The sequence below is a fragment of the Haemaphysalis longicornis genome, unplaced genomic scaffold (assembly GCF_048455015.1).
Source record: "Haemaphysalis longicornis isolate Haplotype H1 unplaced genomic scaffold, Haemaphysalis longicornis Haplotype H1 scaffold_8, whole genome shotgun sequence".
NCBI classification, from domain to species: domain Eukaryota; kingdom Metazoa; phylum Arthropoda; class Arachnida; order Ixodida; family Ixodidae; genus Haemaphysalis; species Haemaphysalis longicornis.
Window position 1 is genome coordinate 158,177,797 of NW_027526445.1, and position 19,252 is coordinate 158,197,048.

Below are 19,252 nucleotides of genomic sequence, written 5' to 3' on the forward strand. Positions count from 1 at the left end.
GTCCCTGGCAGTTGGCGCAGGTGAGGGTTGACGATGGACAATTGTCAGATGGATGATCATGCTGAGCGCACTTTGCGCATGTCAGACGACCACGGCAGGAGTTGGTTCCGTGCCCGAACCGCTGGCACTTAAAGCAGCGGCGCGGGTTTGGAATGTAGGGCCGGACATTACAATGTACAAAACCTGCATAGACGTACTCTGGGAGTGTGGACCGGTCAAAAGTAAGGATAATGTGCTTGGTCGAAACTACTTTGTCATCCCTCCTCATAGTTATGCGCCTCACAGCTGTCACGCCCTGATTTCTCAGGCCCTCTAGCAGGTCAGCATCTGTCTCATTCATCAGGTCTAGTTCAGAGATGACACGTTGAGTACTGTTCAGGCTCCGGTGGGGTGTCACCCTGATTTCAAGATTGGCTATGCGAGTTTGTTCAAGGAGGATCTTTGCATGCTGTTGGTTGTGCACTTCAACCAGGATTTCTCCAGTTCTTTGTTTTTTGGCCTTATATTTGTCACCAATGATGCCCTCCAGAAATTTCGATATTAGGAACACAGACTGTGATGCAAGAGGCTTTTCTTGGTCACTGGATTCCAACACCAAAAAACGGGGGTAGTTATCAGGCTTTGGAAGACTGAGGGTTGGGAGTGGCGGAAATGAACCTTCGGTGCGGCCCCTTTTCAGGGGCCGATCATGTTTGGGGGGGGGGTTTACGATTTACCATATGGCATGTAAAAGAAGCAGAGGACGGGGGTACTTTCTTCTCAAACCTTACCCTGATAGCCTGAGAGGTCCCGGAGCTCCCTGCCTGGTAAACAGACAGGGAGCCCATCCGCCGGAGCTTGACCTGGGCTCCGACGGCCACCGTTTGAGGCTTCTACCCTTCACCTTTAAACACATCACCACGGTAGGTTACAGTTTATGTTGGGGGCTCGGGGTCCGCGGTATCGCCAGTACCGTCCCCAAGATTACTCAAGGTGCCCCGTGCGGGGCAGCATGACATCGCGAGGGAGGAACTCTGGGCCGCACTCCAGCGACTCGGTGCACCAAGCCACAAGCTGGAAGACTTCCTGTTCCCCACAGGACCGGACGCCATCCGACGGGAGGTCTTCCAGCACCTACTCAACTTCCTGGTCGTCACAGGACAAACGCAGCCTTTGTAGCCGTCGAGCCATGGACGAGACGAACGCGACATAAACTGTCCCCCACTCTTCTCCCTCTCTCCTCTTTCTTTCCTCCCTCTCTCTCTTCCTATCATTTGAAACCCCTCCCCTTCTCAGGACTGGGTAGTATGAGGGTGGACTTCCATTTGAGTTCAATAATATCCCCAGTTCTTTTCTCTTCCCTCCGTTATTTATAAATCGCTACCACCACTACCATACCTAGACACAGCGCAGCGGTCTGCCCCTCCTGGCAACCCTGGGCGCGGGGGAGACGCGCGCGCGCGCAGTAGCTTTTAATAAACAGTTCACTTACACGCGATGGGTGTGGTTGCTCTACTTCAGCGCGCACGCCACGAATGGCGAAGCGCTTACAATACTCCATATTGCGAATGTGTGCGCAACGCGAACTGCAGTCTTGGTCTCGGCGCACAGCTGGTTCGTCCCAGGAAGGGATCAGCGAACGCATGACAGCGTATATTACTCTCCCGTTATCTCACAGTTGCGTCGCCGCCGCCGAGCATGTTGTTGTAAATGGTGTTTGATAAACCTCCCATGCAAATTTCACGTGGTTCGTACGAGCCACGCAACGAGGAGGTTGGAAGAGAACGGAGCAACGAGGACGACGCTGGAGGACCTTTGTACGCGTTCATCACGCAGCGCGTGCTGGGCTTCTGTGGCGCCGCCTCGGCATACCGCCCACCCCCTCACACTTTCGCCCCACTCTTATCCGTTTTCCTTCTGTCTTCAGTGTTTCTTTCGTTCGCTCGGTTACGAGGCAGACTAAGCCGGCAAACCACAGTAGCGGACGCTTAAGTGCGGCGAACTAAAAGCTGCAGTCAGCCCTTTTTTTTTTGTATATAATACTTTCGTAGTGGGTGGGGCTTGCCATAACTCAAGGTGAAGTTCAGTTGCTGCAATACTCCTCCCGAGCGGTGAGGCTTATATCTTTTATCGGCTGCAGAGCCCTTACGGAACCCATGCCCAAGCTTAGCACAGAAGCGAGCGAGAAGTGCCGGCCTAATACTGCCGCAGTGCTAAGATGGTCGGAGAGTGAAAGCCAAAGCTCACTGGCTACACTGTCAAGGCAGTGACGACGAGCATGTCAACGAATTGTATTTGCAATAATATATCTAAATACACGCGCGCCAAACTCTTCAACATCTGGTCACTATTTGCGGGACAGCCCGCGCATCCTGTCCGAGGGCTGTGCCGTGAGGCATTTGTCCAAAATGAGTCTCTGCTACGGGCACGCGCCTCGTTTCGGCAGGCTCGGTGCTTCCGACACCACGGAACTTTGGCGCCACGAACGTCTGGGCGAGGCAGTCGGCGAGCAGACTGAGCGTCGCAGCAAGGGCGATGCCTATCCTGAGCAGCACGGTTCCTTTGTCTCCCCTGGGCCAGCGAGGTAGGCCCAGGGCGAGCGAGGCCGGAGTGGCCCAAGGAAGCATGAGGGCCGTGGTTGTGGCCAGGGGCAGCGCACAGGCTGTCAGCACGGGCCCGAGTCTGACGCCGCCGCGGAAAGCCGCCAGCTGCAGGCAGAGCAGGGGCAGCTGGTACGAAGCCAGAAGGAACAGCACGCTGGCGTCCAAGCGTCGCTGATACCGCTCCGTCAGTTGCGCGTACCAGGGCCTGTTGCGGGGAGCACAGCATGCCTGCTAAATTAATGGGCATAAATCGAAGCTGATAAACACCCTACACAAAATTTCTCAATGTGTCATTGTTCCCCTCAACGCGCAACATGCACCCTGCTGTGCACCACGCAGAGAGACGAGAGGCCAGAGCCAGGGCAATTTCGAAGCAATGCGGAAGCAATGATGCGGTTCTGGGGCATTTGAGCTTGTCTAGAAAGGGTATCACCGAGTTTTCGGCTTTCACTCGCTCGTCCCACTGTGTATAATGTGCATACCGGCAATGTAGCTGTCCCAGCAGAATGACCTGGGCGGCCAGCCAGCATAGCCCGTGCAGCACGAACGCCGGTGTGTCCTGGCGCGGGAGGGGCCGGTCATGGGCGCTGCCAGGAATCGCCAGGGCGAGTGTGGGCCCGCCGCACGCCACGGCCTCCAAGTAGACGTGCATGCGGTCCGTGAAGGTGGCGCGCTGCGCGTAGAGCAGCAGCAGAGCGCAGGCCTGCAGGCACACGCTGAGCGCCACGTAGTCGAGAGCCAGGCCGCGGGAGCTGACCACTCGGCGAGCAGCGACGGCCACACGAGGCAGTGACGTCACGGAACCGCACACCAGTGGGGGCCACGGTGGAGCGTGCTCAGTGGCGGCCATCAAAACGCTACCGGGCCTGCGGGCTGCTAGGCCTAACGTGGCGCCACCCGCGCATGCTGAATCGATGCCTAGCAGACGCATCGCGGATACGGCTCTGCTGGCGGGCAGGCCACCCAGCGCGGATACGGAGCCTCGCACAGAAGCTAGCAGGCCGGGGAAGTGCTTGCGTAGGACGACCAGTGTGCTGTAGCTGAGGGCGTAGTGGAGGCGCTCCGTTCGGCGTCCGCCTGCCTCCTGTTGGGAGTTGTGTGGGACAACCGGTGAGTTCTACACTGTAAAAAAAAATTGGTCAAAATGACGGAAAAGTTCTGGCAGCTCTATTTCCAAGCGGTTGGCTGTCAAATTGATGGGTGGTCGTCAATACCAAATGATGGCGTTTTTAGTCATTTTGACGTCTTACTTGTCATCCTGAAATACAAATTTCTCGTCAAAATGACGGGCTGACGTTTTTTCATTACGTCATTTTGACGTGTCCTTGTCAATATGAAATACTAATGGCCCGTCAATATGACGGCCTGAGTGTTTCACAGCAAACCGTCATTTAGACGTCAAATTTAAGTAAAATGTAGTCTTCGGCTGAACTGCCCAATTTTCACATTCTGTGGGCAGTAACTGATAAAAGATGCTACGACGATTAGCTTCAATGCTCACGTATTTATTGCTGCAGAATGGTACATAGCAGAATGGATGCAGGAATGCACAGCATACTTGTAGCTTTTCTGTTGATTTTCTGAAAAGCCATTGGCCACAGCACCTGAAAAATAGAACAGTTAGTATTGTGATAAGGTGGAACGTGATATTAATGGTATTTGGACAAAATTGCATATAATAGACAACAGAAAGGGATCAACCTACACAAAAGCAGGTGGTGGACAATGCAAACAAATATGACAATATGTTAATCCAATCGAAACAGCATCTTTTCCGTTAGCTTTAGGAAGACAGCAACTTTTCAAGAATACTAGCTGTGCAAAAGTTAAATGGAAAAAGTTTGGTATACGTAGTATGTGCATAAAACTGGCGTAAAAATATAAAAAATTACAACCACATTTCAATAAGCCACGTCCACCCATCTTCGAGCCTGCATGGCGACAAAATTACTGCACTTACGTACCGTCGCAGTTGAAGGAGCGATGCAACGATCGCGAGTAACAGTTATACGTACTTTGCACAAGAAGGCGACGCACGAGAAAAAAAGACGCGCAGAGTTTACATGTGTCCAGAAGCTCTTGGCCCGTAAAGTTTAAGCAGTCGTTAGTCTGCTCGCTTTCTGCCCTTTGCACGACCCGATGCAAGAGTCGACAGCCCCCTACCCTTCCCCACCCCAACTTTCGGAAACAGTGCTGCGGCGTGAACAAGCGGCAAGTCATTGCTTATTACTGAGTTTCGGTGGGTGCGCGGGCACGATCAAAAGCGTTGTTTCGCGCAAAATTATATTACAACAATACATACTCGTCGTGCACTTAACAAAACGCCCGCCTACCGCGGTGCCGAAATCAGCCGCTGTCTATTCCCGCCCATTTCTTCCCATGTCGACATTTCGAAACTGTGTCAGTTGGAGACAAAACTCATCAAAACGCAAACGCGTTTCCTGTTTGGGGGCAATTAAAAGTGCTAGAAAAAGTAAAAGCTCCAGGCCGTGCAGCGGCCGGCGCGATGGTGGTCATCGTTCTCACGGCGCAGTTATCCCTCGCCGACCGCTCGCTCCCACGAGCGTGCTGCCCTGTTCAAGCTACAGATGCAGAAACACGGTACCAGTTTCTGCGTTCGCAGATTTTAGTTATTATTTTTTTTGCGAGGAAAAATCTCTTGATGCTGTAAATCGTTCACTTACCGCTATCAGATGCACTTGCTCTGTTGCTGCAGCTCCGCGCGCATGGCTGCTTGCTGAAGGAGACCAGAAAAGAGACGTTTGCTCCGTCGCAGACTCGCAGTTTCAAAGAAGTATGTGTGAGCCCCCGACATGGGAAAGGAGGGCAACCCAGACGCTTTCCGAAAACAGAAGAAAGTGTCCCTTCCTTCCTCCTCCCCCGATCGCGCGGACGGCGGCGGCCGCCGCGACGGGAGACAAAGGAAGCGTCCCTGGAAGGACCTCCACTCCCCCCAGCAACAGGCAGCGGTGCCTCACGGAAGGGTCCCCTACAAAGGAAGCGTTCTTCGACAATCCGGCGTCGAACAAGAGAAAAAGCAAAAGAGCCCACCGCCCACCGGCGACTGCGAGAGCCGCCTGGGGCGGCCAATCAGAGTGCTGTATTACCGAACTCAGTTTGTTTGTTTCCTTTCGCTCCTTGTTCTATCCCCTCTCCCATCGAGTTGACGGCGAAACAACAGTCTTTACCATTTACGTCGACTTCCTGTCAAAAATCACGGTCACTTGGCCGTAAAAGTGACGGCCAGTTTTTACAGTGTAAGGTTCGGTATTCTCATTTGGATCAAGCGTTCTGAGCTCCTAACGTAGACAGGGCATGTGTATAGCTGCACTGTAAAAAAAAATGGCCAATTTTACGGAGAAAGCTGCTGGTAAAATGTTGCCGGACACAATTCCGTTATTTAGACAACGGAAAGAATTTTAAGAACGGACATTCCGTAGTACGGAAAGGCCGTAACAAAACACACTCCGTTTTAAAAAGCACGTCTTTCCGTAATTGACAGAACCTTGACTCCGTAATATAATGGGCCCACCGTATTTGGTAGTACAGCAAGACCGTAATAAAACAAGCACTCCGTTTCAGAAAACCTGCCTCCCCGTAATTGATACAACCTCCACTCCGTAATGTAACAGACCCACCGTGCTGCCCACTATGGCTAGACCGTAATATTACTGGCATTCCGTAGTGCAAAACTAATCTCTCCGTAATATTGATAGATTGGCAATGAGTTTTATTTTTTCAATATGTAGTTCTTGGCATATGCAATAATGAATACAGCTGGTAGTTGTCGAAATGTTTATTTTGGGTGAAATTTACAATATCTATGCAATGTCAAGATTCTGCTGTGTAAGAAATCCAAGAACACCAAGCACTTCTTAGGTGTTGCGAAGGCAGGAGCATTAATAGAGAGTTTTAGCTGTCATGTTGTTGGAGTCTTTCCAAACTTGCTCAAGGTTAGCTGTCATGTTGTTGGAGTCTTTCCAAAGTTGCTCATGGCAGCCTAAAAAGAAGAAAACAAGATATTAAAGTCCCAGGCATCACTTATTTGAGTCGTGAACACCTAGGAATTCAAAAATATGTGCGAAGGTATGCAGCACTATTTCTCAGAGCCTAACACGTACGAAGTCCACTAATTTTTTCGCAGTTGTAAAGGTGTAATTAGCACATCGCATTTAAATCTAGAATGTGTAGGCCATGTCCGAAGTTAGTGCTGCCAATTTACACAAACTTAAGAAAAAAGCTCATTCCAAAGACAGGTTCTACAAGTTCTCCCTCACACCAATCTCCTTGTCAACTGCTGAATCTGCCTATGACAAATGACTGACAAGTCCACAGGGCCTAATTTTGTGGGCTACCAGCGCATTTATCTGTTGAACGTGTGTGTGAACATAGTCAATACTAACCATGAAGGTCAAGGTCAAGATCAACATTTTGAAGGTCAAGATCAACATTCGAACATCAACACTTTGAAGGCTGGGGTGGCGTGGAAACACACTGCAGTGTGCCATCCTTTGTAGTTGACACAGCAACCATGAGTGGCGCCTAATGATTCAACCGACCTGGATAGTCTACACTCGTTACAGTGGATCCGGCAACAACGAACTTCCAGTTACAACAGACCATTTGAGTTTGTTTGGTGCCCATGCATTTTAAGTGGAGTTCACTTCGCTCATAATGGACCAGGCTACATAGCACACTGTCGGTTACAACAGACTACATTTTTGGGCAAAAAATAGCAGACTTTCAAGGTGCCAGCCCCAATATGCCTTTTGTTAGTTTATTTCAGTGAAAAAACTGTCTAGCAACAATGTCGGCATAGAACTGTCTAACAACAATGCCGGCATAGAATGGGTCGTGGGTGCAGCCAGGCCAAGCCAGTGTCGGAGGACTTTTTTCGTGCAACCAGCGGCAGGGTAGTCCCTTTCACTGTTGGAATAACTACGCATTATTAACGCTGTCGAACATGGCAAAAAGCAGGCCGACATCGCCATAAGTACGGGCCTGTCCAAGCAGATGGCCTGCTTTTCCATCAAGAACAAGGATGCTACCGAAAAACATGACTCCGGTTAGGTTGAAGAACAGTGGCGCAAAGTGGTGCACACAGAGGTTAAACATACCCTCGTCAGTTAAACCCCATAATGCATTAATCAATTCCCAGGGTGAGACAACTGAATCACATTTGGGAGCAGTTTTTGAAGCAGCGAAATCTCAATTTTGCAGCAGAAGAACCTTGATTTGGACCAGAAGCACAACATTTATTATGTCACCTTAGGAGCCTAAAAAAAAAATCAAATTTTTGGGAAATTAGGGGGGGGGGAGCAGTGCACTTTCCAATCTGTTCTGAACGTACATAAAACTGAAACCACCTTTCAACAAAGTTTTTTTGTAATAGAGTATCACAAGGTACGAACTGCACTACCTTTTTACAAACCATTTTTAAATTCTATGCATAGATAGCCTGGAGTTCCATTGAAAATATCGAATTGAAAAACTAAGCAAGTGTAAGGCATTTTTATTATCGTGGGAATGCTGAAATTATTATTTTTAAGTGCGAATGCACTTTATAAGCGACCCCAAACCATCCACCGCCGGCGGCGGCGGCGGCGTCGGCGTCCGCAGTGCTCCTCCATATTTAAAAAAGAAACAGCATCCGGCGCCAGGTTTCGATCCGAGGACTTTGCGGCCGCAGCGCGACGCTCTACCGACCAAGCCACGGACACGGCGCTGATATCAGTGTTAGTGACGCGCCTTATATCTTTAACGCATTCAAACTACGTCGTCAGCGGCGTGCGTTGGCGACTCAGAGGCGTTATAGCGGCTTGATAACTGCGTGGTGTACACGTGATACTACAAACCCGATGGAAGAGATGGAAGAGAGGGCGGCGAGGCGGTGGGCTGCGGGGGCCGAGCGCAAGCGCCGCAAGCGAGCCGACAACCGTGCATTCGCACTTTCACATTCTCCCCCTCGGGGAAATGCGGGAGAATTTTTGTAATCTCAGACTCGGCTCTCTGCACAAGTGTAGAGCCACGGCAAAAGTTTCACAAAGCGAGGTGACCGACGTCGCACCCCACCAGCTGTTGAATAGAGAGGTGTCGGTTTGGCGTAGTGGCCATGGGTGCAGCCGGACCACGCCTCCGTCGGTACCGTGAGGCTCCGTGCAGGAGGCTGGTGCGAAACATTTCAATCCCCAAGGTGCACGTTCACAACGATCGTAATTTGAGTAACGTTGGTATGTTTAGCCACCTGACTTTTTGCATTAAATTTCACTTCAGATAGATGAACCATTATTACTAGCGCGCAATAATAGCCCCTCCTGCTATCGGACACTGCTTGAACATTTTCTAGAGAATATTTGTGCTACAAAAAATTTGAAATGAGCAAAACTCCTTGTATTGCTTGTGGGGCATGCTGAGAACATATCTGCAGATGTGGCTCAGACGGGATACACAGCTTAAAGGGACAGACAACCGATTTTTGTCGAGTATATATTCTCTATCCCAAATGAAAGGGCATCACTTAGAGCACCTTGACGAGAAACGGTTGTGCTAATAACGGCGCAGAACTTCTTAAATCGAAATTTTTAGATCTACGAGCCGTATGTGTCCCTCCCAAAAATAATTCTGGCAACCACGACATAGGGTAGCTCGGCAACATACTTTTGTCTGTATGCGAGATGAAAAACGCTATTTAAAAACTTGTCCCCAGCTAAAAAAGTTTGAATCGCAGGCTTTCCTGTTCCTTTATGTCTGTTTTTAATGCAACGGTCTCTTTTGCACGAATGCGCCATCTGTTGGGATAGACGATAGGTAGAATTTGGCTTCACATTGTAAGGGTGGGAAGTTCGATTCTCCCTGGGCGCAAAATTTTTTATTTTTAAAGCTGCCATTGCCCTATTTGGAAACTGAAATCAAATATTTTGGCAGAACGAACGCCCCTGACTCAGGCAGAATCGTCAAAGCTCCTTCACTAGGTCTGTTTACTGAACGCTTCCGTTGATTCTGGGCATGGTGGTTCAAGCCACACTGAGAGCACCCCAGTGACGGTGGGCGGCATGTTTAGAAATACATATACAATTTAACCTTGTACAAATACTTGTATTGAAAGGTTTTCAATACTTCAATAAACGTTTCAGCAGTTACAGTAGCTGCTAGGTTTGCAGGTCACGTGACAGGGACACATATCATATTGTAGTGTCAAGTTTCGACACTACGAACCGCCACCCTTCCCATTTCAGGAAGTTTGCTGCCAAATTAAAAGTATTTCCCCCAATTTGTTTAGAAATTGCTTGTGGTTACTGGGCAATATAAAACGCTGGCTTTCATATGAGCTAGACAACATATACGCGACACAAATCAGTTGTCTGTCCCTTTAAGAATGGTGCCCAGGCAGCACTACAAATGAGTGTCCCAAAATGACCTAATGTGCAGGTTTTCTACTTACCACTTCAGAGGATCATTCGGAGGGCCTGCGCTAGCTTCATAACCTTTACATTCACGCTGGTTCGTGACTTGCGCTTTCCGTCACATTTGGTGCCGCTCAGAGGATTTATGTTGAAAAGTTGTCTGTAAGATAAACAAGTGAACAATTTTTATTTCAGCCCTATTCCTATGAATTGCAATGATTCTGAATGCAAAAAAAAAATGGGCAGGTCGTGTCCTTCTGTGCCTGTAGCATTTAAGAGCTAACATTACAAATACGCTTTTGAAAGCGTCATGGTTTAAACAAAAGTAGCATGCCCAATCTGCTTTTCGTGGATTGGTCATACTCCCCATTCTAGTAAAGAGCAAACACAAAACCATCACCTTGTAGCACATGCTACACAGGCGCATACCCCTTTTAACCACAAATATTTGACAAGTGAAATAATGCTTGCAGCATTATTTCACAAATAAATTTTTATAATAGAGGGGTACGTTTGTAGTGAGGTGGGTGGCTGCGTGGGGCTGAGACATAAATCTGGTTTGTATACTGAGTTCATAGCTGTTGAGGAGTTGAGTTGAGCTGCATGCGTATTTCATACTAATGCTTTTAAATGCGCCTTGTTCTTTGAGCAGAAAAGTAAACCTTGTCCTTCTCGACAGCTATGACCTCAGTATACAAACCAGATTATGTCTCAGCCCCACGCAGCCACCCACCTCACTACAAACGTACCGCTCTTTATTACAATTTATTTGTGCCCTTCATTCGCTGACGTCCCAAAACACAATTCAGCGGGAGAACCAAAATGTTGGCTTAAATTGTTTAATTTCTCAGTGAACAAATCCTTGTTTGCTGCTGGACAAGTGCCAGGGGTACTATAAAACTCCCTCAAATAAAACAAACTCGTATTTTGTCTTCATGGCCCTTTTAACACCTTCCAACACCCTGACCAGACTGCTCCGGTCTGACTGCACACAACTGTCTCCACTTTGCTGCTTCTGGGTGAGCCTCTGACCCTTGAACCAACGCCGCCTGTATAAACATTGCCTAACGCGTCGCGTGCTTTTCAATGGGCAGGGTAGGGACGCTTAGTTCAGGCACTAATCCACTATGTGGCACGCGCTGGCGGACATCCCGTTTTATGTCACTGCTCGCGAGTTGCGAACACTGCCCCCACTTCTACGACGTGTGTCTGTCAGCTTGCATGTTGGGTTTCAAAAGCCATTTCGCTCACATGTTAGCTGCGATATGGCGCTAATTCTGGGCCGCACTGGGGATCTCGTTCAACGCGTCGCTCGCTTCATACTTGCTGTATTTTTCCAAAGATAACTGACAAAGGCGGAACTGAAGTAGTGTAAGAACATATTAATTTTTGGGTGGACAAATAGCGAGCAGAAAAACGATATTTTCCGAGGGTACAGCCAATATTTTACTGATATTTTTCTCTCAGGAGGATGTAGGCAAGAAAAATTGCATACACATTTTTTATTCAGGCACTCACTTTTACCATTACTTTCCAAGAATATCACATGCTTGTAAATTTCAGAAGGTTATAGAAAACAAAACGATAAGCAGCTGAGGGCCCGGTCACACTGTCTGGGCACTTCTACAGTACAGTCCTCAATTTTAAAACTGCGTACTGATGCGGAGTGCGAACAGCGGTGACAAAACAACGCCAAAATGCAGAGGGGAGAGAGCGGGGATGCCCCACTCAGAAAATTTCGGGGCCGGTGATCCACGTAGGTAAGCGCGCAAAGCCGGCACCAGCCTGCGGCAGTACAAGTGATTTTGCGCCCGTGGCGCGGTTTTATCAGCAACAGACCAAGACAGACAGTCATGGTGAAAAACAACAAAGCGTAGGAGCGCTGCCTGAGGAACGCTAAACAAACAGCCAACTATTTTGCACAGTTTCCGAGTAGCGGCGCTGGCCGACGGACATGAAAGCACGCAGGAAGGCTACGGAGTGGGAAAGGGTAGGAGAGAGCAGCAGGAGAGTGGCTGTTTGGCCATTTTTCGCTCACGCGTTATGCAATGAATCAATGATTATACAGGCGGCGTTTGCTTGAACACTTAGTGGGTGGTGGCACCAACTCTACCCTAGACTCCGCCACCCACCTTTCCACAAAGCTTCGGGAGAGAGCCTTGGCCAGCTCACCCCTCGAAGATCAGGTACGCTTAATTGGAAGGGGTGTCGATGCAGCCCGAGCTAAAGGCATCCTGGAATGAGGACACCTGTCTAAAGAGTAGGTTAAGCATGATCAAACTCACCTCTGAATGAATTCCAGTGTTGTGGCTACGCTTCCTGGGTACACCATGTTGAATACATAGTAGAGAAGAAATTCCACGCACATCGCTTCCGTGAAGTCCATACCTTCTCCGAACAGCTCTATCTGCTCACACACTACGAAGCATTTCTTCTTAAAGATGCCTCCTGCAATAGTTCATCAGGATATTTATGAGCACAAATGTAAAACAGTATTAGTTTGGTTATTTGATGTTCGAGAAATATTTGCAAGATTCACTAAAGCCATTGTCCGCAATATTGCTATAATATTCAGTGAAGCAGTGGTTTATGCCAAAAATAAGATATCTTCAGAGGTCCCTTATTTCCTACAATAAAATACTAAACTTGGCAAAGTCTCACTAATAAGGGTCGCAACCGGCATAAGCCATTTAATGCTACTATGGGGCAGAGGGTTTTTGTAGTGCACTTGACACTTCACTATACGAAGTCGACCTAGAATGCCAAAACCCACAAAATTGAGGAGCACTACAACATTTCATGGAAACAAGTACATTGAAAAACCTGTTATTGTGCAGTTCATATTAAACCAAGCTGTTATTATGCCTCTTATAGCTTGCATTACCTATAACTGCAATAGCTAGGAGCCTGCAAGTAGACTAAGGAGGACGATGGCACCCACTGCTTTGCTGACTGCTAGTGGCTGACGGGTGGCATCCAGACATATGCCACCTTCAAACAACCACTACCCTAGCAATGAGGTTTACAATACCCGTGTCAACTAAGCGGTGTCCATGTCTGAATGGTCACCACTGCTTAAAGTGGTGTTGAAAAAAAAAAAAAAACATGCCATTGGGCAAATTGGTAGACACATAAATATGATGACAACGTGAAAAGTTGACAAAGACTTCGCAAAGACGCACAAAGTACTGGCTCTCACTTGTTTGTTGTAAAGATGAAACACGTTCATATATATGGCAATATTACGGCGGTGCCCAGGTTGTACAACCCTTAATGCCAACCATTTAATGCAATCTGCCCTATCCTTCGCCACTATTATAAGAGTACTGACATAAAATTTAAAAGCTGAGCCACTATCTTGAATTCTGCAACCAGACGTTTACATGTTAGTGCAGCTTCCAGTAAAGCAAAAAGCTGCACCCAGAGCTCCTTGATATACAGTATAATCTCGATAAATGGAAATCGCTTAAACGGACTTGCCGCTTCAACGGAACAGTAGCCTGTAAGTTGGTTGGTTTCGTGTTCAGATAACATAAAAAAACTCGGCAATCAGAACTAAGATTTCCGCGTCAACGTGTAAACGGAACTAGAAATGGAACTTCTTGTGAAACCCATTGGCATGAGAGTCAGCTTTTTAAGATTCGTTGTTTCATTTCTCGCCTTAAATCTCCCCCTCCCCCCCCCCCACCCTTTTTTTAGTGTTTGTTTCTTCTCTTTTCTGTAAAGCTGTTGGAGGCGTTCCAAAGAACAAATAGTTGCTTGTTTGCACTTACCCATTTGCGTTGTGTGTTTCTTTGTCTCCATCCTTGTATCGTAAGCCTAAGCAGCGCATTAATCTAACCCAAGCGTGATATGAACAACTAGCCCAGAGAAGTGCTTTAATCAGTTTGAAAGCATTGATGGTGGTTGTCGAAAGATATTGTGTGATAAACTGCAACACCGTCTGCGACGAGATGTGCACGGGAAGATATGCAACATGGTAGATGATAAAAATAGATTTAAAACGTAGAGGACCAAGCACACTGCCTTGGACGACACCAAATTAATGGGGGCAAAATAAGTAGAGGTATTAGCAGACGTTAACTTGAAGGGGCATTAAATAGGCTTCCAAAGGTAGTGGTTTCAAATACAAAATTGCTAGACAACATGTTCACGACAACGTATACCAAATATAATACCTCTGCGTAAAGCGAATGCTGCACAAAAGTGCAAGAAAGGTCTTCGCTTCTTTCCTTGTTTACCTGTCAATCCTTGTCGCCATTCTCACACACTCTGATGTAACTTTGCGACTCTGACGCAACCTTCATGGCAAAGCCGGTGCTGAACACTACAGCGTTGCTTTTGGCGGGTTTCCTAAAATCTGCAGTTAATCAGCGTTCCCAGCTGCGGTGGAAATGCGGGTGCATGGTTCGGCGGTTCCGTCGAACGGCACTACAGCACAGCTATCTTTGGAAAAACAAATGTCGATCGTCGCCATCCGTTACACGAGCTTAGCTGAGTTTGTGGATATAGTGCATTGTTTGCAAAGTATGAATAACACCGAAAAACACGGAGAGTCTCTGCAGGTGGAATCGCCGCTACAAGTGTGAGCGTGGCAAGCATCTGCCTGCACGGTCGACAAGGACCCCGCTGTGCAGTGTATACGCGATATGGCATGAACCGCAGCAGTTAAAACTTGTCCCTGCCCGCCAGAGGGGGACTATTGCTGGAAATCAGTTTACAAATGCATGAAAGGGGGAAATAGTGCAGTGAAAGATTGCGCTGGTAATCGTCATCAGCTCAGCTTCGTAAAGTGGTGACTGAATAACTGCGGCGATGCTAAGCCTTTTCTGCGCAAGTTAGAGGGACCTGCTCGCTGCAACAGCGCCAGCTGCAAGAAATGCTAGCAAACCGCCAATCGTAGGTGGAAATCTTCAATTACAGTCACCAGCGAACATGTTGTGTTTGGGACCCCCCTATCTGGCCGTCAAACACTCATTTCCCCCATTCTACAACTGACATACCGACGCAACCACGGCAGTGCGAGCGGCCCGCCTGCTTACTGCCCCACTCAGCTCAGCGCAGCCAGCAGTGGGCAGAGCATACACGTCGCCTGCTAAAAAAGAAAAGCGTGACAAGCAGAGTCAATGGCTGTGTGTACCTCGAAACTGTAAGGTCTCTAAGTGGTCTTGTGCATGTCAGTGATGTCATAGCATTCACACCGATTAAGAGGTGCGAGGACAGGGTGAAAGCTCCAGGCCTTATTGCCAACCCTTTTTATTGAACAATAACTTAGCTAATACTTAACACTTTTAAACCATTTTTTGCGGGATGCTGTTCCTTCAGCGCACAGCACGTAAAATCGCTACATTTGGAACCCTGTTTAGGGCCCCTTTAATTCAACAAGGAAGAAAATCCGTGATCCAAATGAGGACATTACGGTGAAGTCTGAGAAGTAGTCTGCGGTGTGTAATGCGATCAAATGCCTTAGAAAAATTGAGATAAACTGCAGGAGTGTGTAAACCTGCGTCAATGGATGAATGTAGACCCTGAAGAATCCCAGAAAGTTGCGTTTTACGAGAGTAACCCTTGTGAGTTACTCTTAACCCCATGCTGATATTCAAATATGATGATGTAATTTTATAAGTACTTAGTGACTTGAGAGAGAATGAAATGTTCCACAACCTTGCATATGGTGCTTGTTAGGAAAATTGGCCTGTAGTTTAATGGTGAAGCACGGTACCCAGATGGAAAGGTTTGTACTACCTCGGCTATCCACCCATCACTGAGAATAGCGCCTGTCGAGAGACTGAAAATAGCGCCATCAGAATTCTACAGTGTGGATTGTACTTTTCAGTACACTGTAAATAATACCAGTAGGATCTGAAGTAGGTGGAATTTTAAGCTTACCTAAAATAGAAAGTAGTTCCACGTCAGTTTGTATGGTTAGTTCTTCAAGCCTTATAGAAAGATTTTATGATGATGATGGTGTTTAGGTTTTAATGGCGCAAGGCAAACTAAGGGCAAAGAGCGCCAAACAAAAGTCGTGTTATGAGAGCGACATGAAAGTAAAAGTAAAACATTTCAGTAAAAATAAACAAAGTAAGACACAACATAATTAAGATGACTGGTGTAAAGGGCCAGGTTGTCAAGATGCATGATAAGAAATGAGATGTAAAAATTTTACGTCGGTAAGAAACTCGAAAACACGTTTGAGTGAAAACATGGGCTTGTCTCCTAAGAAGAAGTGGAATATGTCGTGTGTATAGTTGTTGGAAGTGTTTGCATTGTGTTATGTCAAGTGCCTTGCATTGAATGAGTATGTGGATTACGGATAGGCCCTCTCCACACCCGCTGCATATGTATAGAAACATTTTAAAAGGATTGCCTGGCTTGATTCCATGCGAATGAACCCTTTAAAACAAAGTTCGGTTTCTCTTCCTGCGCCTCCAGATTCTCTTGAATATCCCCACTAACCAATAACATGCTTAAAATGCACAGCACTGCTTCACGAAAATGTTTCCAATAACCAGAGGCTAGAACACTGCTAACAGGTATACATCATGACAATGGAAGTTTGCACAACGTGCAATAACTAACCTGCAAGTACATAATCGATGGGTGCGCTGAATGGCAGCAGTGCCTGGGGCCGAGGAAATGACGTGCGTTTGAAGGGGTGTGCCGAGTGACTTGGTGCCAGGTGACAGACAAAGGAATGGCTTTTCCTGGTGGCGAAGCATACAGAGCACCAAGGGAAGGCCGGCCGCAGCTTAGGTCCAGCAGGTGGTTGGCCAGGGGAGGCCCTGGCAAAGCCTTGGGAACTGGACTGACAGGCAGCCGACCCAGGACAGCCAGCAGCAGCACCTGAAGGTACACGATCTGTGAGTGCACAGACAGTAGTTGAAATACAAGAGAAGGCCACGCAAAGATCAAATGCTTACATCAAGTGGATTTGTAATCGCTTAAGGACATTCACCATCAAGGCAATAATAAGAACATTCCAGCAACATCCAAAGTGAAATTTAGGTCACATTAACGATGTGTTTATTAGACACGCCAGTAATGCGATTGGGGTATTCATGATATATCCAAAGCTTACCGCTACGCTAATTTGCATTGAACGCATGCTAGCAGCTTATCTGGGTCCATAGCTTTCAATAGGGACTAGTGTGTGCTTGTTGAGGATCCTCTATTGCATTGCCTAGCTTGTCTTTGCAAGTTCGATTCTCCAATATAAATCGAGTTGAGAGTGCGGGCCTACAGTTTCCTTGTTAGTCTCTGTATGGTCTTCAATTTCGGGATATTAGGATGTTGACACCTTGCTTAACTTTCATCACTAATTTACAACAATGCAGATGCCTCTGATATCGAGCCCCACAGTTCCCGCGAGCTGCTCCTACGGAATCAAGTGCCCGCTTTTTCGCATGTACACTACTTCCAGGGCATCTCCTGTCCACGTTACTTCATCGTATACCGCAGGCATTCACGAATGTGTACTGATCACAGCGTTGTGCCGCTCACGCGAAATTTCGACGGGATCTGCAGTCGCGAAGGCAGATTTTGGTAGACACATAACGCAAAAACGCATAGGTGTTAAAGAACCTCGCGTGATGTGATCATGTCAAATAATTAGCAGCCCTCTACTACAGCGCGAGCGTCGTAGTTAAGGTCTAGCTTACGCATAATTTGATGCTGACTGCCGCGGAAACCGTGGACAGGTAAATCCAGGTCGCCCAGAAAGTACGCAAGTCCCCTAGGATTTAAGAGAAAATGAGATGGGGGTTTAGTGAACCGCTGACCCATAAACACCAGAACCCGTTCCAAACAAGTACAGATTTATAAAACATGCCTACTTACCCTAGCAGGAACGATGTTTCCTACGTAAAATCCTTCTTCACTGTCGTCTTCACTTTGCGAACACCAATACACTTTGTTCGGAAGCAATGCCATCCACTTTTGACGCGCAGTCTTCTGAGGCGGGCGGCGATGATCGTTCTTCCAGTGCCCATGTTTTCAACACATGCGTAGGTTGGAAGGACTGACATCGCGCAATAAAACTTCTATAAGTTTGATTTCAGCTGGAAATCTGCAGATAAAACTGATGCAAACAGCACAGCACAAACGCGGGATCCTCACAAACACACACACAATGTGAGACATAGTTGCCAGGCTGCAATAGCAGCACCTCTCAGTTTGACGAAAGTCGTGTTAGTACGAGAATATTGGCAATAATCTTTTCGTTTCTGAAAGCTATAACAAGTTTATATCTTCAAATTGAGGTTTTCATACGCAGAAGTACATAGTAATGAAAAACTCTGACACATTTACATTGATGTTAAAGTAGTTTTGATAGTTTTGACGGCCTTTATTCCGGTCAATTCTCAGCGGTTTCTTTTCCTTTTTTAGAGAAAGAGACGGAACAAATCGCCAACGTTGATGTGATTGGAAGCAGGAAACAAGCGCTTTCCCTTGTAAAAAAAAAAGCTATTAAATTCCTCACGGACAAAAAAAAAAAAAATCTTCCCCGAGATTCGAACATGCGACTATCAAAACGCTAGACGAGTATTCTACCACTGCACTATCCTAGCAAGAGGTTTTGGTGGGCTAAGAATATAGTATAATTACCAAAGTGTCAATGGATATTGTTTGTGTCTTGTTTTGACCGTAGTTTAGACATTTCGGCAGTTATAGCGCTTGCTTCTCTCGCACCGATCTTGCTGACAAGGCCAACTACGCTAGTGTTACAAGCGATATAGCCAAAGCTCCCTTATTTGACCCAACAAAGCTATCTCAGATCATTCCCGATCTCTTCCATGCAAGCGAGGGTAGCCACGAATGAAGTGAAATACGCCGCTAGTTTGGTAACGCTTGTTTGTCACGCACCGATCTTGCTGACAAGCCACATCACGCTAATACGACAATTAATGACAGCAAACCTGTTGTGTAAAACGACTGCTGACAGCAGCGAAAACCTCTGAAGTAGTTAGAGTACGTGGGCATAGCTCAAGGCGCAACATGAGAAAGCAACCGAAGCGACGAACGACGCGAAAACCGTGATGGGTACAGCAAACAGGTACAGTGTGCGGTAGCGACGAGCGAAAAGAATATTACAGGCCGCTCCCAGCGGCCCGTGTGAAAATAGAAGATAGAATCCCTGCCTACACGCCCTAAAATACATCTGCACAGCCGATTGAGTTTGTCGCTAAAGAAAAGCAACCAAGGCTGCAGCAATAAACTGTGCTTGCCTTGGTGTGAGCCAAAGCATGTCTTGACATCGTTGTTTGGTAG

General features: G+C 47.3%; 1 protein-coding gene and 1 long non-coding RNA gene across 3 annotated transcripts in view; both read right to left on the reverse strand.

Moving 5' to 3' along the window:
* Positions 1-2,303: 2,303 nt before the first annotated feature.
* Positions 2,304-19,252, reverse strand: part of LOC144150231 (uncharacterized) — a 29,356-nt gene continuing 12,407 nt past the window's right edge. The window contains 2 exon segments of the mRNA XM_077682087.1: positions 2,304-2,787; positions 3,065-3,666. Of these exon segments, the coding sequence (XP_077538213.1) occupies positions 2,313-2,787; positions 3,065-3,666 (1,077 nt within the window). The 3' untranslated portion in view covers positions 2,304-2,312.
* On the reverse strand, positions 6,363-18,294 carry LOC144150232 (uncharacterized). 2 transcript variants are annotated; one of them, XR_013318464.1, is made up of 5 exons: positions 17,822-18,294; positions 16,565-16,843; positions 12,271-12,433; positions 10,024-10,145; positions 6,363-6,582 (listed from the first exon to the last, which is right to left on the reverse strand). It is a non-coding gene; the product is annotated as an uncharacterized LOC144150232 (long non-coding RNA). The 2 variants fall into 2 exon arrangements; XR_013318465.1 differs by having other exon boundaries at positions 16,565-16,828; positions 17,822-18,293.